The sequence below is a fragment of the Amblyomma mixtum genome, chromosome 1 (assembly GCF_055824585.1).
Source record: "Amblyomma mixtum isolate Tamu chromosome 1, ASM5582458v1, whole genome shotgun sequence".
Classification (NCBI taxonomy): domain Eukaryota; kingdom Metazoa; phylum Arthropoda; class Arachnida; order Ixodida; family Ixodidae; genus Amblyomma; species Amblyomma mixtum.
The window spans coordinates 24,575,918-24,598,046 of record NC_143012.1 but is presented as its reverse complement, the minus strand read 5'-3'; the positions used below and the strand labels follow the sequence as shown (position 1 = coordinate 24,598,046).

At 47.3% G+C, this 22,129-nt stretch overlaps 1 protein-coding gene across 1 annotated transcript in view; it reads left to right on the top strand.

Moving 5' to 3' along the window:
• Positions 1-21,917, top strand: part of LOC149365767 (vitellogenin-6-like) — a 61,034-nt gene extending 39,117 nt beyond the window's left edge. The window contains exons 17-25 of the mRNA XM_089545922.1: positions 153-441; positions 6,896-7,105; positions 9,510-9,776; positions 10,295-10,432; positions 11,510-11,746; positions 14,167-14,464; positions 16,420-16,577; positions 18,348-18,584; positions 19,996-21,917. Coding sequence (XP_089402048.1) covers positions 153-441; positions 6,896-7,105; positions 9,510-9,776; positions 10,295-10,432; positions 11,510-11,746; positions 14,167-14,464; positions 16,420-16,577; positions 18,348-18,584; positions 19,996-20,154 — 1,993 coding nt within the window. The 3' untranslated portion in view covers positions 20,155-21,917. The remainder of the gene's footprint in view (positions 1-152; positions 442-6,895; positions 7,106-9,509; positions 9,777-10,294; positions 10,433-11,509; positions 11,747-14,166; positions 14,465-16,419; positions 16,578-18,347; positions 18,585-19,995) is intronic.
• Positions 21,918-22,129: the final 212 nt, after the last annotated feature.

The following is a 22,129-nucleotide window of genomic DNA, read 5'->3' as shown; positions in this document are numbered from 1 at the left end:
CACTCTTCTAATTCAAAAAGCCTATATTTAAAAACTGAAGAAAATCTTAGGTGGAACACCTGGTATACGTAGGTTTCGAACAGGAAAGAGGGCCCTCCTTTTTTAGATTTTTGTAAGCATGCGTGCTGCCTTTTCTCTGCCAACTCGCGCAGGCACGAGAGTCGCTCGTACAAGATGCTCGGCATAGCGCTCACCTTCAGCCGGATGGCGCTGGGCACGGGCTACGATTCGCGCCAGCTCCTGTCGGTGCCGTTGGAGCTGCAGATCACCCTGGACCCTGCGCAGCGCAAGCTGAACATCAAGCGTCCCGTGTCTCTTCCCATAGACCTGTTCAGCTACCACTTCTTGCCGTACAGCTTCCAGCTACCCTACGACCGTAGCTCTATCGACGTCCCTACGCTGCCCGGGTACCCCCTCTACGGCGGCGACGACCTCTACCGGGTTAGTGAACGGCCACTGCACGACGCAGTCCTCTAGCCACTTTTCTTCATGCTGCATTTCTCAATCCTTATTTGTATGCCCGGCTGTTCAAATTATGAACTACTGTTCCGTTGCGATACTGTTTAACATTACTTTGGCTTTCTGCATGTTAATTTTAAGACCTACCGTTCTGCTCTGCCTGCCTAGCTCATTGATCATGCTTTGCAATTCATCCGCCGGGTGATCCAACGCACTCCCTACTGAAACATTCCTTATGGGCCGCTCGCATGGAATTGGTTTGGTTTGGTTTATGGGGTTTAAGGTCCCAAAGCGACTAAGGCTATGAGAGACGCCGTAGTGAAGGGCTCCGGAAATTTCGACCACCTGGGGTTCTTTAACGTGCACTGACATCGCACAGTACACGGGCCTCTAGAATTTCTCATCCAAAGAAATTTTAGCCGCCGCTGCCGGGATCGAACCCACGTCTTTTGGGTCAGCAGCCGAGCACCATAACCACTGAGCCACCGCGGCGGCGCTCGCATGGAATTGTGGGAATATGGGGTCCATACTATACGGAAGAATATATGTACAATCAATCAAGTCTTTATTTTCCTTGGAATAAGGATGCGGCAGTCGCAAAAAGCTGCTCCAAATGGCAGCTTGACGAGGCGACTGCCCCTACATCTTGGCAGCATTTGGCATCACATTATACATAATTTTCATACATTTGAAAACGAAATGACAAACGCACTGAGTTAAAATACACTCACTATAGATAAACGGCATCACTGGCTTTGTAATGATAACTCATACTATGTAATTAAGCAGAAAAGAAACAACTAACAGTAATAACATACATGAAAGCAAGAACAAAGAAGGAAAAATGGAAATACAAAAAATACATGCAAAATATCCATATTCATGAATATCCATATCTCGTCTGTACGGAGTCCATAAGCATTCCACATAACTTATATACGGTTTCCATACATTGTACATGACGTCATAACAGTCCGTAAGTTTCTATACGGGCTACCATACGGTCTGTACCGGCTTAGTATGCCCCATACTGACTCCATAGAATTTCTTATGGAAACGCATGAAGTTCTGGAACTCGTTATATGGAAACTTTCAGTAGGGCTGCTACTCCGCCTAGCCGTATTCTTAATGGCGTTCAAACAGTTAGCCTAAAGTAGTGCTTTTTTTATAAACTTTAATAGCCGTAGTCACCACTAATCATCTCCGCGGTGCACTTTAGCAAAACTGTAGCAAAACTGTTCTATTTTTCTGCTCTTGAATGTTAACTTTTTTTTCCCCGTCGAGATTATTGCACACTCCGTATCACTTTAAGCTGCGTCAAAGCGACAAAATGGCCGTTTGTGTGAGCAATGCCACGATGTACGAGAAAGTTATGAATGGACACCTGAGAATCCACTAGAGAAACTGTGGCTGCCAACCCGATTTCAAGCATTATGACGTAATCACTGGAAATGGAAGCCAACTTGCTAGGGACGTCAATGTCGTGTTTACCATATCATATGTCACCATGTAATCATTGCTTTTATGGGGCAGACACATCCTGTCAACCAACAAATGGAACTTTAGCTCATGATGTTTCTTTTTAGGACGCTTCCGTTTTTCATAATTGGTAGTATTTGTGGTCACTCTCGCTTTTTCTTTCGCATGTTTTCTTTTGCGATGTCTGCGTATTTAACAAGCGTGTGTACGCAGTAAGAAGGGTACTTGTAAGTCAGAACTCATATGCATATCTCGTGTTTCGGTCCGTCGTCTTTGAACCGCATTGACCATGCTCAACTACTGATCTGCCCAGGGGCGCTATGCCGGAAGGCCCGAGTTTGGCGCTCGCCCGAGTTTCATCCGAGTTTGCGATGACGGCAGTCAGTGAACGAAGATAGCGCGGAACGTGCGCAGGCAGCGGACAATAAAATGTAGAGATAAAGCCACGTAAAGGCGATACAAGCGCACCCTGCGCGCCTGTTTCACACTTCAAACACAATACACTGCGCAATACCAGGCCGCAGCGCTACCTGAAGTTATCAGCGCCATATCAGCAATCGCGAAATCGTGACTTCTCTGCTATCTATCTGCACACTCGCCGCTAGCTGTTTGACACGCCTTTTCGGGCGCGTCAAAGGCGTGTCTTCTCTTTCAGGCTCTATCTGTCTCTCCATTTCCGAAGACGAACAGTGCGCACTAGGTGCACTCTGTGTCAACCCTTTCTCTTCTCTCGAATACGTTAAAAGGCAACAGATAATATTATGAACATTTTGTTCATTTCCAAATGTATTTTAAAATCTGAATCCAATGAAGCGTTGTTGAAAAGCATAGCTTTAGGAAATTAAGAAATATTTGACACTTCCTGCCGCTAGAGGCGATAGTGAGGCCATTGCTTGCAGCGTGGCTTGCACTAGAGCTGCAGCCCACCGTGTCGAAAACGAGAGAGCTCCTGCGCTGACACGCCGCCGGTAGCGCTGCCTTCGAATGGAAAGACTGGGCAACTACTACACGCTGAATCTGTCTTATTTTTCGGCCATTGCGATAATATATTTTATTGTGTCGTATATCAGAATATAACAGTCATGCATCTTCTGGCTTGCATAATAAACAAAAGCAAAAAACTGAACTTCACTGCACCCCCGCGTCACTGCTGCTCTCTGCAGTGACCTCAGGTAGAGCTCTCGGCTGCTACGGCCGCTGCCGCACCTCGCTATGGCCAACCATTGCTTTTAGTACGCTCTTGCCCAATCTCAGCGGTAGAAATTGGTCGTGCGAGCGGCTGTGATGCGGTGTGAGAAAAAAATTGCTGTTTGGCTGTATCCAATGATTCATTACGTATGCCTGTTGTGTGTGACGCCTCTTTAGTGCACTGCGGATGCGAAGAGCGTGCTACCCAGCGACACAACTCATCCTATGTCATCAGACGCTGACTAAAAGCTGTGAAGGGGGTGGCGCGCGTATCTGCGTAGTAATTGTTAACGTCGCGCACTTCAAGGTTTTGCGGACTGGTTTGGTCCCTAACGTCGATCGCCGTTGTATACCGCAGGGACATCGCATTAATATCATTCGGGCAGGTGAGGGATCCTGTTTGTAATGATGGAATCGGACTTATAATAGAGAAAGGTGTTACGGTTGTGAAGTACGCAGTGCTTGCGTGCTCGAAATTACAAACACTTTATTGCACTGGGTCTGGAGCAGCGATCGTTTGTCGATCCCAGATGTGTTTGACACGTTGATGCTGAGCTTTATCACCGATAAAAGGACGGCCAAGCCAAACACCTGTGATGCGATGTTGTTGGAGTAGGACGTGCTCCAAGAACCGGTTCGTCGTCGTGCTCCGTGTTTGACGCCTTGCAAGCAGGTGTGACGCGCCTTCAGCGTTGTGCTGTGTCTTACGTGGTTGCAACAGGCTATAGTGTTGTGCAATCTTGGTATGGGAGCGAAGAAATCGGCGGCTTTCGCCACGTTGCGTGTCCTTCGCAGAGGTGCTTAGATTTATCAGCGATGACGTCCGTTTTGCCTGTTATATTTCGATGGTCAACATCGTCGATGTCTGTCAGCAATCAGCACAGCCGCGCAGCATACCTGTAGCCGGGAGGGATGTTGGGAGTGGCCCACCCATAGCGCGTACGCCTATAATTTATGTACGGCACACCGGGGGCGTGACCAATGGTTTTGACTGACAGGTGAACTCGGAGCTAAACTCGTGAACGGTGAAGTGCCCCGAATTCATCTCGGGACTGTCATGGCGGCAGCAGCAGCAGCCTGGGTCATCGCTTCCTCTGACGGCGAATGTCAGTACGGCCGGCTGGACCCGTTTACTGCCTTAGCCGACGACGAATCCCAGCGACATTTTCGCCTCTCCAAAAAATCGGTACGATGGTTGTGTAAATAGTTAGGCGACGACCCACGCCTGCGGAGAGTGCGTACCGGGCTTCATTCGCTTTCGGTCGAAGAGCAAGTCCTCTGCACCCTCCGGTTCTTCGCGACCGGGAGCTTCCAGGGGACCGTCGGCGCAGACCGCTTTATTGGACGCCAATAAAGCACTGTGAGCCGCTGTGTGAGGGACGTCTCCGACGCGCTTATCGACGCGGCTGTGCAGAAGCGGTGGCTCGCTTTGCCCACGACTGCGGCCGAGCGTGCGTATGTTGAGGAGCGTTTCCTTCTACGCGGCGGCATCACAGACGTCGTGGGGTGCGTCCACTGGACCAACATTGGCGTAAAGGCCCCTTCGAAGTCCAGCCCTGACATGGTGAAGGCCAACTATTTCACGAGGAAGGCACATTATGCATTGAACATTGCAATCAGTAAAAAATAATTTTTCTCGCCAAGTCCTTTGGGCTACTCTACAGCACAGTGCCAAAGTCGGTCCCAGACTCTTTTGGCGAAGACTGGATCAGCCGCTAACCGTTTCCACAGAACAATTCATAACATGCCAGGTGCCTTAAGAGAGGCCCACAAAAAAAAGTGGGCTCCTCGGCAACGACGAAATCGAAAGTTGCACATGGCCACTTGTTAATCGGGCCACTGCAGAGCACTCACCACTGTGCTAATTAATTAAATCCAACGAATGAATGTCATCTTTCGCACAAACCTCTCACTTGCATCTAAAAAGTATAGTCCCAATGCTGCAGAATCGGGAAAATAACCGCCACTGCTGACCAAAAGCCGGTGCGAGCTCATTGACAGCGAATTTAGGACAGCTCACATTAACGCGGTATGCATGAAATGAACAGATGCATGCAGTTCATTTCAGAACATGGCATAATATTCAAGCGATTCTGAACAAAACGCGTTTTCTCATTCAAGTCACGCGAAATTCAACTTGCGATGAAAAAAAAAATGTTAGATAAAAAAGTTTCACCATGCGGGATTTGAACCCACGCGATCCCATTGCCTGTCGACTCTCCGGAGCGACGCGTTAGACCATACGGCCACAGAACAGCGCGGAGTGATACACCTCTATTTTTTGGGGGGGACTACTTCCGTAGCCTTCACAGCGTCGCACATGTACCTCGTCGCCATTGGCGGTCAGCTGATGACGGCAGTGACTCTAGATGACGGGCGTTGGTAGCGTTCCCTCGCGGTACAAAGCAAAATTTAATAATGCATAAATCACTCCAAAGCGCTTTAAATCCAAGTCTTGCACACTATAAAAAGCTTATAAAGGTGTATTAAGTGCATTATAAAATTCAACAAAACTCGTTTGTCTAATTGCACACGCAGTGCACTTGGTGGAGCGACACACAAATGAAAAGTGCACCGGCGGTTGGCTCACGTGACCCGTTCTTTGTAGACTGCCCAAGAAGCCGATGCGGGTGGCGCCGATGTGATGATAAAGCACGAAATATATCCAGATAACCCAATGGAGTTTGAGGCGTGGCGAGGGTGGGATTTTGTCTTGCTACCATTAGTTCACTCATCTGAGGGCGTCGCCAGAGCTCGGGAAGATTCCGAGTTTCAGCAAACTCGGGCCTTCCAGCATAGCGCTCCAGAACTGTAGCAGATGCGAAAATCCTGGTTTGTCACCTCAAGCTTAATTATTACTTCGTATTTCCATATGCTTGGTAAAGGGTCGTGTTATGTGCACTCAGAAAGATAACCCATGCGTTATTCTCAAATGGGAGTTTTTGAGCAGCACGCAGTACTCTGGTAAACAGTAGCCCTACCCAGGCGCCCTAACACAAACATCAAATACAGCTACTTGCAGCCAGAACAACGAGTAACATTTGCTTAAACGCAATTCTGCCAGAATTATCTTTCCTGTCTTCAACATTGCTTAAAAACTGTCATAGCAACAATGCGTTTTGTCGTTAAGCGAAGTTTACCAGTGTTGGAGACAATGAAAAAGTTCAGGAGCCCCAGCAGCGCCCATCGTAATTCAGGACACTCAGCTTTTTTTGTTGCCATGCTGTGCAGTAGCATTTTACGTTACTAGACCACTGAAACATGATCGCCGTGGCCTCTAGCTAAAAGTAGGGTGTCCGGTCAAATTACTATTGCTATTCTTGATCTCGAAACAGTATGTAGCACGTGCGTGTATTAGCGACATGGAAGGAAACCCTTTCTCCACATTCAAATCTAAAGACTAAAGACTTTTGCTGCTCCATCGAACTTGAAAACAGTTATGTGCTCATGTATTAACAGTAAAAACTACACACGAATAAATAATGGACATGCTTCCCAGTTATATCTTGGAAGTAACTACAGTGAGCGCGGCGATCAAATGTTCTTTAATTTTCATTCGATTTCTATCAGCAGTTAACACTGTACTATCAATGGTTTGGGATTGCAAAAATAATAATACCGGGTTCTTCGCGTTCATTGAGTACAACAGGCTCTCTTTCTTGCTCACGGCGGTGGTGCTGTACTCTGTCGTGTAAGAATCGCGTCAAAAAATTATGCTTCTGCAGCCGAGTTCCATCGCGCTGTAAGGTCACCCCTCTCTCTTTCTCAGTTCGATCGGACCTACCTGAACGACACCCTGGGAGTCGCCCTGAACGTGCAAGGGCATGCCCTGAAGAAGGACCTGAAGGACAGCTGGCAGGACTTCTTGCACAATATGGACTTCAGCGAGAAGCTCCAGTACCTAGTCATCAACCCGCAATGGAGTCCGCGCAACTTCCACGTCCAGCTTCTGCCTGCCGAGCACGACGCCACCAATCTGGTGAGTGCTGCTGCATGTGCTCTGGCTCTCTCGTGGCAACACATCGCCCGAGGAATTAGGCGCGCTTTCTTGCTGAAGTCAATGCAGGCTGGTTTTCAACGATTTGCGGGTGAAACACTGCCCTCGCAACGCTTATTTAGACAGTCTGTAGATTTCTTATAGACTTTATTTCCTTCCTATTAGATATTTCTTTTGTCTATCTGTAGACTATAGACTGTCTATAGACAAAAGTCTTCTAGAAGTGTATGGTCATAAATCTATAGATCGCCAATAGAGTGTCTATAGTATTTGTGCTGCCTATAGACTGTCCTCTAGGATTTGTCTATAGAGAGTATATAGACATTACAGAGAGATATCTAATCACAGTCTATATACTGTTGAAAAAAAAATTTTATAAGGGAAGTTTCTACATCGAAGATTGGACAGTGCCATGACATGGGACAAAGCAGCGGCAGTGTTTGAGCTGGTTGGTTGTGCGTTAAACGATCATTAAAACTCTAAAAATAATTCTTAAGGGTAAACAGCGCGAAAGATGGTAGATGGAAAGCAGAGGAAATACAGGACAAGCGCTGCAGCACTTGTCTGCGTTTAGGACGCGCAGATAGAATCCTAGAATCAATCTTTACTAAAAACAAAAGGTGCATGAAGCTATCCTCAGTGTCCCATTAACGTGCACTGATATCGCTTATCCGAGTCATGAGAGGGAATTAAGTAGAAGAATATTAATAGAGTGGAGCGCATATGGCACCTTCTCGGAGATTATGAATGCCAGTTTACCAATATCCCTCAAGAGAAAAGTATACAACAGCTGTATCTTACCGGTACTCACCTATGGGGCACAAACGAGGAGGCTAACAAAGAGGGTTCAGCTTAGGTTAAGGACAACGCAGCGAGCTATGTAAAGAAAAATGATAGGTGTAACGTTAAGAGATCGGAAGCGGGCAGAGTGGGTGAGGGAACAAACGCGGGTTAATGACATCCTAGTCGACATCAGGAGGAAAAAACTGACTTGCGCCGGGCATGTAATGCAAAGGCAAGATAGCCGCTGGTCGTTTAGGGTAACGGAGTGGATTCCAAGACATGGCAAGCGTAGTAGGAAAACTTAGGTTGGGAGATGAGATTATGAAGTATGCGGGGATACGGGGGCCGCAGCTGGCAAAGGACAGGTTTAATTGGAGAGACATGGGAGAGGCCTTTGACCTGCAGTGGCCGTAGTCAGGCTGACGATGATGATTATTGTATCGCACAACACAAGGATATCTGTTTCATTTAGCCCCATCTAAATGGGGGCGAAATAGGAAGGCACCCAGTTAAAGTGCCCACCTTCTCTAATACAGCAGGAGCTGTATCATGTCAGTTTAGGTTTCTTTTTCTTTTTTTCGGTTGAACAAGAGAACGCGGTGACCGTTAATCTGCCTCGTCTTTTTTTTGCAAAACACTTTCAGATGACAGCAGAGGTGACATGCAGTCGTGTATATTTCCCCGCTCCGCAGCATGATGGCTAGCTTCTTCGCTTCAATGCCATAAGTACACTAAACTTTACGCTGCGCTTGACTCTTCAGAAACCCCATGCAAACCCGCTCATGTACGGATCCGAACACGGCCGTGGGCCCACGACTTCAATAAGGTCGACCTGAGCCACGTCCGTCAAAACGTCACATTTTCCGGCCGACCCGCGGTGCAGCCCAGTCGAAGAAAAAACGACAGAACTATGTCAAAAATAGGAAAAAATATTTTGTAGTTTTGTCGTAACGGCAAATTTTGTTTTTGTAGCATTTTTTGTGGTACGGCAGCTTTTGTGAAGGACTTTTCGGTAGTCCATAGTTCTGTAGTACATTTTTGTAGTAATTACGCAAAATTCTGTCACTGCAACAAAAATCTGTATTCCTAAGACAAGTTTCAGTCAAGAAGATTGCGAAAAATCGGTCGTCACGACAGAAACCTGAGTGTTCTGTTTTCTGACGGGGAGGTAAGGCCGGGCCTATGCAGCGCTGTAGTGTGAAGTCATAACTGGGTTCAACAGAATCATAGACAATGACTTGACACACATGCTTGATCAACCCAGATTTTTATCTGGAAAATTAGAAAAAAAAAGTTACCTGACGTTTCCCTTGCAGTAATGCGAATTTCAGCGACCGCTCGGGTGGTGCGAAATGCCGCTGCCAATCGCAGTGTAACTCAAGGTGCGAGCCATCTCGAGTGACGTGATTGTGCACGTGTCAGTCAGCGATTCACACGCTGATCAATCAGAGTGGTGCATTGTCATGACGGCACTCTTTTGTGACCAATGAGCATCGCGCGTTGCACCTGATATGCTACACCAACAACACCGACACCACGCAAGTAGAAGCGTGCCACTAACATCTGCCGCGGTCAAAATATCCGCCCATATCTTGTCGTGCAGGTGGAGTTGGACCTGTCGCATCACTTTTACAAGCCGGAGGACACGGAGAGGGAGACGTCTTTCGATCTGTCGGACGCGCCACCTGAGAGCTCGGAGCGTCCATACACGCATGCTCTGATTGGCCAGCTAGCCTACAAGGGCGGCGCTCGCGAGCGGAAGGTGTCTTGGGAGTTGCGCTATTCATTCGGGAAAGACCAGCTCCGGCACAACCTGCTCTTCTACTACGACAGGCTTCCTTTCTCCCTTTCCGAGCAGAACCACACCAAGGTAGGAGCCGCGGCATACCCATTTCTCTCCTCACTTCGGACACAGACATGTAGGAAGTCAGACCTTTCAGCAAGTATAGTCGATGGCTTGACGACGTATAACGTCTTGTCAGGAAACGCAGTTGAAGGATTTCAAAGGTCGCTGACAAGTTCCATGGGGAAAAAAATGACGTTCAGGGAATGCTACGGCTCCCTCGGTCACTATGAAGGTGGCTTTGGTGTCAACAATGGAGCCGTAGAGTTACAGAAACGTTAACGTTTGTTCTTAAACTTCTTCGTCCTTTCAGCAAGATAACTTTCGCTACCTCGTTTATAGCATAAGCTGTATTCGTTATCATTCAATAGCAGCTGCATATACTTCTGTGGACACTCCTAGGACGGGGTTGTGTGGAGTAAAGAAAAGGACATGATTTAATGAAATCCAAATTAAATCCTACCAGGTCCATTCCCGCAACCTCTAATACTGCACACGTTTTAGTCCTTGCCGAACATGACAAAGGTCTGCAAAACTGTTTTCAGGTATGCCTCATTGCCTCCGCCAAGTTCCCGAAGATTGACCACACAAAGCTGGGTCAGCTCGCAGCCTTCCATCGAGGAAACGAGATACAGGCGTACATGAAGCTGTACTACGGCAGCGAGTGCAAAGACGACTCTGTGGTGAGGAATCCTATGGCGGTTTTGAAAGGAGAGTTTTCAGAACGCACGAAAACTAGCCGCCGTGCACGAATTCATCCTGTGAACTTGTCTTTGTAGTGAATTCAGCTTCAGCTGCGCTAGTATGCCTGAACTCGTAGCTGAATCATGTTACCACCCCAGATCGGCGCAAAGTATCCTGCGCAAGTATATATTAGAAGTAGACGGAGCTTGAGGCATTTGTATTAGATACTTAATTTCTCTTCGTGCTCTCCTCTTGGGTCGTCACGTTAGCATCGCGGAGGTTGAAATTTTAGCTCCCTGTCAATAAGAATTATTTTTAAGCTGTCACCTGTCCATTACACTGCGTTTTCTAACCATGAAAGGCAACACTCTTTTTGCCCCGTAAACCTTAAACTATGAATGATACACCACCTCATTGCGCTCTTGCAGTAAACCTTCCATAGTTTCAGCCTTCCTCAGCTCTTCCACAATAAATTTGCGAGAGCATTCTCAATTTCCATGGACTTGCTTCGCGCTTGCGTAATTGCAGATTCTTTAAGTCGTCATCCTGCAATACACCGAATTGTAAATGAATCACCGCCTTTAGGAATCTTCAAAGAAAATGTGAACGTGTATTTGTTGTCGCTTCAAGAATGATTATTTATTTCTAAACTGCCGATTGCAATGAATATTTCTGTTATGTACTGCATTTACGTTCCATTTGGACTATGGAAGTTTGCTGATATTATGTACTTGACTGTTGTGTCTACTTTGGAAGGACCGGGAAAGGGGTCTGACATTGAATCAGGCCTTCGTGCCTTTTTGTCAGCCTTTTAGACAGAGCTTCTCGTATTTTATGCGAGGGCATTATATGGTTCATCGGCCATGTGACTCGGTGTCGGCGTTGACAGCAGCAGTTGTACCGAAAATCTCAGATGACGTCACCGTGGTATCAAAGGAAAATAAAATTTATTCCGAAGTTGCACGGTATTCAACCCAGGACTTCCCGATTGCGAGACGAGCTCGCAAACCGTAGGCCACAAAACAACATGCTTCTCTGTGAACAAAGGTGGACCTAGTACATGCGTTTCCGCCCAGATCTACTTCAGCGGCAAGTACACGCACACGGACGAAGACCTCAAGGAGATTGAAGCCATCGCCTCCGGTGCCACGGGGTCCTCCAAGAGGCCAAGCAAACTGCGCGAGCTGTACGCGAAGTGCGCTCATGACAGGGAGCAGGGAATCTTTCTCAGCTACCACTGCGTTCACTACCTCTACGTGACCAGCCGCCTCGGGAAGCTGATCCTCAACGTGCAGTACAAAACCCCGAAACCGGTGAGATTACTCCACCTTGTGCCGCGGGCTCAGCGTGACCAATGCTTACTCTTGCAGGCTGCCACCCACTTAATCTCGTATCGTTCGAACAGGACAGAGCCGTAAGAGTAGACTTGGGCCTCGAGGTTCAAGAATAAAGCGAGAAGGGACATTGAGAGCCCGTCCATGCCGAAGAATACTCTTGACGTAAAACCAGTATGAATGTATACGAGTTGCAGAGAAGGACACAGATAGCCGACAAGGATTTTAGTTAAGTGTACTTCAAAAGCAGCCCCTCAAGGCAGTGCCCGATGAAAAAAAAAATCTGCTAAAAACTTCACGAACGTAAGTTCGGTACTGGAGGCGTGCTATTCCACGTAATCGGGATGTCAGCAAAAATGCACTGCCGATATCTTTCGGGGACATAGAAGTTAATCTTTCATTTGAGGCTTTGCTGACGAACGATGGTGTCTTTCATTTTGACCGAAAGATCATCATCATCATCATCAGCCTGACTACACCCACTGCAGGGCAAAGGCCTCTCCCATGTCTCTCCAATTAACCCTGTCCTTTGTCAGTTGTCGCCACTGTATCCCCGCAAATTTCTTAATCTCATCCACCCACCTAATTTTCTGCCGCCCCCTGCTACGCTTGCCTTCTCTTGGAATCCACTCCGTTACCCTTAAGGACCAGCGGTTATCTTGCCTTCGCATTACATGCCCTGCCCAAGCCCATTTCTTCCTCTTGATTTCATCTAAGATGTCATTAACCCACGTTTGTTCCCTCACCCACTCCGTCCTCTTCCGATCTCTTAACGTTACACCTATCATTTTCCTTTCCATAGCTCGCTGCGTTGTTCTTAACTTAATCTGAACCCTCTTTGTTAGCCTCCACGTTTCTGCCCCATAGGTGAGTACCGGTAAGATACACCTGTTGTATACTTTTCTCTTGGGGGATAAGGGTAAACTGCCATTCATGATCAGAGAGAACCTGCCACATGCGCTCCACCCCATTCTTATTCTTCTAGTTATTTCCCTCTCTAAAGATCACTACGGTGGAATCATCACCGGCAAGGATAGCGATAGTCCTCCCTGTAATTCCTCAGACATGCACCCTAAAAAGAATATTCAATGACGACCTAGCGGACGCCATTTTGCTGTTTGTGGAGGACTGCTGAAGCTACGCATTGGAGAACAAAATGGCGCCCGTGAAGTCGCATGGATACTCCCTATACTCCAGCCTGTAAATCGCGACCACCTCTATCTCACAGACCGCAGTTGCAAAATTACTTTTGAAGAGTAATTAAATTACAGCACTAATAGGTATCTCAAAAATTCCGTAAATATACTTAAATTACGAATTCCTGTTCGCGAAAAGTAATGCATTTACTTTTAAAGTAATTATTAAGTTTCCACGAGCCAATGAAGTACATTGGCGACACCTCTTACAAGCATTTCAAATTTATTATTTTACTGTGCAGCCGTAGCGATCAAAGTGGCTTGATAATTCTGCCCCCCTTTGCAGGCACGAAAACCAGCGCGCTGACTTGATAAAATAATTTCTAAACGCATTACTATTTCTGAGAAATTACTGCGCCGATCTAATTTAATACAATACTGAATTACACCATAAAATTATTTTATAAAATTGCAGATCATAGGAAAGAGCAATTTACTTACTGCAATTTTATCAGAGTACATTTATTAAGGAGAAAGCCTTTAGCGCTCATACTCGCGGCCATGAGTATCCGTCCTTTACATCTGAAGTGAAAGTCGTAACTAGTCATTACTAGTCGCAAGTCATGACTGACCAGTAGCAGTTAGTCATTAACCAGTCATCACCACTTAGTCATTTACCAATCATGACTAGTTATCAACTAAGTTGTCATGACTAGTCATTAACCAATCATGTCTAGTTGGTCATGACTGGTTTGTCATGACCAGCTAGTCATTAACCAGTCATGACTAGTTATATTGTAACCGCGCAAAACGACGCAGGACGAAGAGAGGAAAGCACAGGACAAGACGCGTCTTGTCCTGTGCTTTCCTCTCTTCGTCCTGCGTCGTTTTGCGCGGTTGCAATATGCACTCACTTCATTGTCAACCACCAACTAGCCCGCCTTCACTTGTTACATGACTAGTTAGTAATTAACTAATTAGCCATGACTTGTTAGTCATTAACCAGTCGTGACTTGTTAGCCATTAACCAATCATGACCAGTTAGTCACCAACTAATAGTCATGACTAACTATTCATTAACTAGTCATGAACTAATTAGTCGGACTAGGTAGTCCTAGTCAGGACTAACCAATCCAAGTCTCCCGATAGCCGCCTCGTGTGTGCCTACGGCCGTCGTCTCGTTGGTGGCAAGGCTTTTTTTGCCTCGCGCACTTTACATCGTCAAAGTTCCCCCTGGATTTTTCATTCCCGTGTCCGCCCCAGTTTCTCCCGGCTGTGGCGCGGCACTACCTGGCCTACACCCGAAGCCATCCGGGCCGCGGCGGCTTCCTCAGCACCGTGGCCTCCCACATGACGGGGCCGTCGGGCGAGCTTCACGTGGAGTCGCAGGTGCCCGGCTACTGCGGGAGAACCCCTCATGCCGAGGTGGAGGTCACCGGGCCGGACGGTCGCGTTCACCGCTACTACCACGTGCCCACTTACACGCACCTCCTGGAGCCTCGTGTGTTCGTCGCCTTCCGTTACTCGAACGTCGCCGAGTACTCGGCCTACTACAGACACCGTGAGTGTGTGTGTTTATGTGAACAACGCTGCATACAGGGCAGCCTGGGCCAGATTGGGAAGAGCTTAATTGATGACCGTCTGCAGTTGAGCCGGTTGGGTTGGGGATATGTTTATAGAAGAGCGCTTAGAAACTGAAAGAGAAAGGGACGTACTGTTGGCCTTTGGGTGGTATCCGCTGATTATGTTCGCGCATTCATACGGCTGAAGGCTGCGCTCGACGTACGTGAAAACTCACTCGAACGCAACAGCGGCAAGCGACGAGCGACGCCGTCGCGCGAAGCGCAATGCCTGTGTCGCTTGTCGTGTCACCCGGATCTGCACTCACAGAAAATTTTGCTTGTCGCCCGGAAGTTGCTCACGCGATTAGCCAATAGCAGCTAAGCGGGCAGCAGCGTACGTCACTGCCAGTAATTTCGCGCGCTTTCTCGAAAGTGCCGCATTTTGCGTTGGAAAGCTTTTTCGAGTGCCCGTAGGTACTACACTTGCACTACCATGGCGCACGCTCAAGCCCAAGGCTTCAATGGGAGGCTCCTCGACGCCTTGAAGTGCGGGCGGGTTCTTTGGGACCTGCAGCAAAAAAAAATATAAGGCGCGCTTCGTTTCAGAAGGAGAAAAGAGCAGGAGAAAACAGCCAAAACCAGAACTCCACAACCAGGTACCAAAAAATTACGCCAGCGTTCAGTGAAACAGTTTGTATTCAATGACAAAGCTGTAAACACATTTTATTTCGCATTTTTCTGCCCAAAATTTTAATCCTTACAAATAATGTGGCTCTTGTTATAGGCGCGTACAGCTTTGCGGTGTATTATGCCAGCAACACTGATCGCCGTCTCTATATCGCGTTCTCGTTGTCGCAACGCATGGAGTTTGGCCGGTGGGCGACGGAGCGAACGCCAGCCGTCGTCGCCGCGCCGCCTCATCGCGTCGCTTACTTTTTCGCCTACATGGAGCTCAGTCTTAATGCATTCTCACATATTACGATAGGGAACTACCCACGCCAAGATTCTCCCCGACCGGCTGCCCCGTAATATGGGAGGCTACGGTAGGAACAAGTCGGAACGAACGCAAGTCACACAGTCGCCCCTGCTGTGTGGATTCCTCCCTGGGTGTTCGCCCTCCTGGAGGGGGAAGAGATATGCGGCCTGCTTAAAATCGCGGGTAAAGACGTGAGCCGACAAAAACACGTGGGACCAAAGTTGCAGTATTTGATAGATCAGAACGACTCAGTTTAGAAAGGCCAGAACAGAATCCCATTCTGAGCCTGTGGTTTTACCATAAAATGCTACCAAACAAAGCATATTTTAAAAAATTCCGAACTTCTTTTTTAACACCCTCTACCGCGAATATCAGCATTCTGTAAGCTACACCTATTCGATTGTTTAAAGCGAAGAAAAATTATAGTCTAGGTCTGATGCAATGTTGTATGGTTATTACAAAATGTGGCCCTCTAAGAATCCCAGTAATCAGAGCAAAAACTCTACACAGCCCATTTAGGTCTGCACTGCCTTGCTCGAGCGGAAATCAAAACCAAAATAAAATCGGCTACAGCCTCATCTGAGAAGTCGCTTCACAAAATATGGTCAGAGTCGCGTAACTACAGAGACGATTATCGGAACCACGTGAAACAGATTTCAAGGGGCGCTAATATGAGCTGAGTTACTTTTCACCCTGAACCTTTTAAAGAGTTAATCTTAGTTGACCTCTTTATAGGCTCCTGGTCTTGCAGTATGTACCAAAATACTTTCGTACGTAGCGCAGCTATAAATTCGTATTGCTCTCTAAAGCTTAAAAGGTGCATTTTCTAGCCAGGTGGAGGTTGCCATCCAAAGCCGCACGAAGTCTACTCCGCAGCCAAGGCCGATCCTCCTGCATCTGACTCACTACTACTACTGTTATTACTAGTAACTAATACTACTGTAACTACTGTTGTGCATTCGTGTTTCCAACTTTCAGGGTACTGTGACGTGCACGACCACAGCGCGAAGACCTTCGATGGAGTGATCGTCCAACTGCCCAGAACAGACTGCTACAAGGTGGTCGCGCGGGACTGCTCCGTGGACAAGCGGTTCGTCGTCTTGGCGAGGACGCTGCCCAACCCTGCCTTCCCCAAGGTAAAAGCTCTATGCCGTTCAGGAAAACTTAGTACAGCTTAGCGATCTATCGTGACACGGAGGGCTCAATCAGGAACTGACTTCAAGCGGCATAATGACCTCTGGAGCACAGGACTCCCATAAATTGCACGTTCGGGCTGATTTGCTGTCAATTCAACCGTCTTTTATGAGAAATGAGGGGTCTTTTTCTACATTCCTTGACTGCGGTAGGCTATGGAGTAGAATCGTGACGATCATTGAACAGCCAATGACTTCTTGACGGTGGTAAGCAAGTGGTGCAATAACAACGTGGTATTACTTGCTGTAGCAAGGTGTCACGTGTGTGACACGCTTCCGCAAAGGCATGGCATGTCGCAGGGCAACACGTGACAATAACGGTCGGAGTTTTGGTGCTCTCAAAGCGCTTCAAGTGCTAACTTCGCTGCTTTAGATGCACTTGTTCACATTCCTCGAGAGAGCATGTAGCAGCGTGACATCACGGACAAGAGGGCTATCGAGAAGTCATGGGAACAAGTAACCTTGACGAGCACTTCAATCTCTCATTATTATCTAGTATTTATTTACTTTCTCTGATGTTAATACAGCCTCCACAGTGAATCGACAGGGTAGAACCGCATGCTCCTGTCTCTCCAGCGAGGCAAGTACACGCGTTCATTCTCCAAACTTATGTCGAAATATCTTCCCTAGTGGCTTTTCGCTTTTGTTATTCTTCTGACTACAATTTAGCTCATCCGCAATGTGTTAATTCACTGAACTGATAATGCGAAATTGAGTTCAGCAGTCATAGCATATACAGTCAAACAATGAAAAATACACCCGAGATAAAAGAAGATACTACATAAGTACTAGATACATTAGATGAATACATGAGAGATACAACGATAAAGATCTAACAGCGAAACTGTTAAAGGCACGCTTTCCGGTTCTGTGGTGTTGGCGTAATGGTGCGATGTGCTGATTGTGGACAGGCGTCTGCAATGCTCCACGTTAAGCGGTTGAGTGTAGATAAATACTGAATGAACAAACAATGTTATAACCACTGCAAGGAGCTGTCGCTGAACTTCGCGTTATATGGCAGAAAATGCGCAGTAATTTTTTTCTAGTGTCGCAATGTCCTTGCTGTAATGCTAAAAATTGGCTGTGGCTTAGCTTGGTTAAGCCTCGCAATCTCCTTGCTGTAATGCTAAAAATTGGCTGTGGCTTAGCTTGGTTAACCCCGGTAATTGCGAAAGCAATATCCGTAGCTACGCCATGGTTCAGCTGGTAGTGTAGCTGGTGGTGGTGCTTGTGGTGATGCATCGGTTATACAATCCAATGCAATCCAATCCAATCTAATGCAATGCAATCCAATCCAATTCATTCCAATGCAATGCAATGCAATCCAGTGCAATGCAATCCAATCCAATCAAATCAAATCCGCTAGGCACGCCGCGCGCGGCGGGTGCAGGAGTTAGGCAGCAGCCACCACGCGCGGCCTCGCCTCGCGACGGCACCAGTTGGAGCCCTGCTCTGCAGCTGTGACGTCACACCGCTAGGCGCGCCGCGCGCGGCGGGCGCAGGAGCTAGGCAGCAGCTGCCAAGCGAGGCCTCGCCGAGCGAGGGCAGAAGTTGGGCCCCTGGTTTTTCCGGCAGATGTTATGACGTCATAGCAGAGGTCAAGCTAAAGGTCAATGGTAGCTACCGCGGCCTCGCCACGCGAGGAGCTGAAAGTGAAAGTAGTATTGCTTTTGCAATAAAAACTAGTTTTCTTGCGCGCGTACTCCACTGCAGGCTCTCAAGGTATTCATCCACAACACGGAGGTCGAGATCCTTCCAGCCGGTGACGGAGGCCAGGCCGTGGTGAAGGTGGACGGCGCTCCCGTGACGTTCGGCGATGATGGAGTCTACGCACACGCACTCAACGGTGCAGAACTCTTCACCGTATCGATATCGTACGGCCTATACAACATAGCGTCGAAGTCATACGGCCTCGACGTCTTTTTCAGCGGCAAGGTACTCTTCGTACAGGTAAGTCGAGCTGCACTCTCTACAGTCAGTGGCCGTTGCTTTCGACTGGAATGGTTCGGTTGTTCAGGCACTTTTCTAGTCCAGCAGTGTCCCACTCCATTCGGCTCCTTGTGCATATCGTAAATTTATACGACTTGTGTGGTATTCATGCCAACGCAAACGGCGCACTGTTGAGTTTGTGGAAAAGCGTTAGTGGGCGGGTGGCTCCTCAAGCCTCAAAAGTAGCCAGGGCGGGTCATGGGCGCTGCTCAGTTCGATGAGTATAAATGGTGTAATCAGCGAATGGTGTGTAAAATGGCATATGAGACTAAACTGAAATAAAACTGTCTGTATGACATTTACCAGAAAGAAAAATCCTCGCTTGAGCAGCTATAATCTACATGGTAGAAGATTAAATCAAGTTTCTGAGTATAAATACTTAGGTGTTTACTTTACACCTCAAGTAAAGTGGCAGAGACAGGTTGATTATGTTGGATCCAGAGCTGCGAAAGCTTTGGGCCTTCTGCGTAGAAATGCCAGGTCTTTTCCACTATCTACAAAAGAATTGTTATATAAAACCAATGTTAGGTCAATTCTTGAATATGCCTGCACGATTTGGGACCCTCTAGCGGTGCGAGATACAGCCAAATTAGAAAGGGTTCAGAACTTAGCTGCTCGGTTTGTGTCAGTGATTTACTGAAAAGATATCTCTGCCAAGACTTTGACAGAAAAACTGCAATGAGAGCATTTGGAAATCCGTCGACGTAGGTTGCGGCTCAAGTTTTTTCACGCGATTTATCATTGTTCTGTTGGAATTGAAAGAGCGAAGTGTATACTGACACCTCATTATATATATCTGACCGCGTGGACCATAGTTTCAAAGTACGGGAGATTGCCTCAAAAACTGATGTATTTCGATTGTCTTTTTTTCCCAGAATAATACGCGATTGGAACAAATTGTCTTCAGACACTGCTTGTATTATGTGTAATGATGTTTTCTTTTCTACCTTATAACAACCATTGCAGTTTCGTGGTTCTGTGAAATTTTTATCTGTTTTTGTTTTTATTTGTTTTGATGCAATTTGTACTTGTTTCCGTGGCTGACACTGCTTATGTTATGTTTGTTTTTTATGTGTACCCTCCCCCACTGTAATGCCGCTTGGCGCTGTGGGTAAATAAATAAATAAATGACAAAGGGCAGCCCGTCCAGCATCAAAAGGACATATCGAGTACCCGAGTGGGGCTATGCTATCAAGTGAACTAGAATCTGCTACGCCTGTCCTGCAAAATGACATGGCCGGTACCCTAGTGGGGCTGTTCCATATATGAGGGTGCATAGAATGTGCTGCGCCTGTTCCGCATAAAATCGGTTGGAGGACAGTGAGTGGCCTTCACGAAGCGGAAGACCATAATTTTTTTTTTCTGCCGGCAGGTGGCTCCGTTCTACCGAGGCAAAGTGTGCGGTCTGTGCGGGGACTACAACTACGAGCGGCATCGCGAGCTTGTGGGCTCCAACCTTCACCTGTACGAGGACACACTGAGCTTCGCCAAGAGCTACGTGGTTCCCTCGGGAGACTGCACGCCGCCCTGAACAACTCCTCGCCCGGCGTACGTGCAACGGTCGGCCGACAGACGCGGAGGCGGACCTCGGATATCGATCTCGCACGCGCGGCGACTTCTTTGCGACCAACTGTAAAAACTCATCCCGTCAACAGTCGCTGCATAGTTGTATAGTCTTCCTGTACTCGAGTGTCTCGCCTGGTTGACCTTGAAACAAGTCTAGTGGGCTCATCGTTTGTGGCTGGAAATGCGGCTCGACCTGGCTAATCGCAAAAAAAAACGATTTGTGCGCAACTCTTGGAGTAGGCGGCTTGAGGGCGGGGGATCCATTTTGCGGCAATCGAATGAAACGATGTTTTTCACGACGCTGGTACGGTGGCGACAGTCGTTGCCAATCGTTACCGCTGATACAGCTGAAATAAGCGACGAGATTTAGAGGCAGAGCGGCGAGCCTTAGCAGTGTTGCCTGGTTCCGGCAGCTTCAGTGTGAAGTCAGCTGGCATTATCAGGCAAGCAGAAATTTGGTAATACCCGTTTTTTTTTAATATTAAAACAGATAAAGCACAATAAAAGCGGTAAGAAATTTTTCTGCGGCAACGCATTGCTTTCTTAATAAAATGTATGGGTTAAAGGAACACTGCGAAGTGGCGTATAACTGCATTTCTGATGTGGTAAGGCTCGAAATGAATGAGCGACATGCCTTGCTCCATCTGTCTCTGTTCCACTAATTCTGTCAAACTTTCATTATGCAGTTTCGATGCTCGAGTCATGACGAATAGAGCGTCGGCAACTCCTTCGTAGAAACTGCTCAAGAAAAACGAACATCACTCGCGGAATTGATCCGAGGTCACGCACCCGCAAAGCCTGTTGTTTCTCAGTCCGGTGAGCCACTACCGGGCGATGGGCAAAACTTTCTGCAACCTCAGCGGCGCGATGTACAGCAGCGTCTCATCGGCTCATAGCGCATCACGCGTCGCGTCTCCTCGAATTGCCGCATGTGTTTAACGCTTTTTGTGAAATGCCCTTTTTTTCAGCTTTAATCGCAGAGAAAAGGGAGATTAGCGTGGTTTTTTAGCAGAATATTTGTTGATTGGATGGAGAAGGGGCCGACAACCCTCCTTGAAATCCGGTCCCAAACTCTTGGTGGGCACATAAGGACAACTATAATAAATGGCAACGCAGTCAATTTTCGTTTTTGCTTAAACAGGCCATAAAATACACTGTTAAGCCTAAAGAGAGGTCTTTATGTCAACAGCAGGCAACGATCACTTCTATGGTCAGGATTTGGCCGGAGGCTTCTTGAGAAATTTAGGAAAGGCGAAGAAAATGTCTTTGTTTTGTGGCAATGCTTGCGCGGCAAACGTAGCAAATATAAAAAAACTGCCTCTTTAGCCATGACAAGCATACAAATGATGTAAATGGCATTTATGAAGTTTTCATACGCGACAATGAACCTGTGAGCTAGAAATTTCGCTGAAGGGTCGGAGCACAGAGACATAGTCAGCCGTTTCGTACCACCACATTTTGCAGCATAATTATGGCGACGCTCGAAGTCTCTGATTGGTCGCAAAACAGTCGCACTGTGTCAGATCAGTATTGAGCAGCGGGACAGTTTGTGCGCGTAGTTGGAACGGGCAAAAAAGTCGGGATCCGACTGGAAGTGAAAACCTACGATGGGTTTATTCAGTGAACAAAAACAAGAATGAACCAGCCACTAACGATGGGTCGCAATGATTGATGTAAAGGTGTCGAGTGCGTCAATAAAGATTTGTTGGCAACCAACACAAAACTGAACACACTTGTTCAATTTCTTTTGCTAGGTTTCGATGCACCGAAAACTGCTAGTGTCTATATTTCCAAGAACTTTTCCCTGTAAGCCCCGTGTCCCTCTTTGAAGTGTCTGAGTCTCGCTTTCGATGGGAGGGACTCTTAAAAGCGGCCCTATAAACCATATTCAGGTGACGTTAATCATTAAACGCGCGGAACGCCTATGCAGGAAACCATGG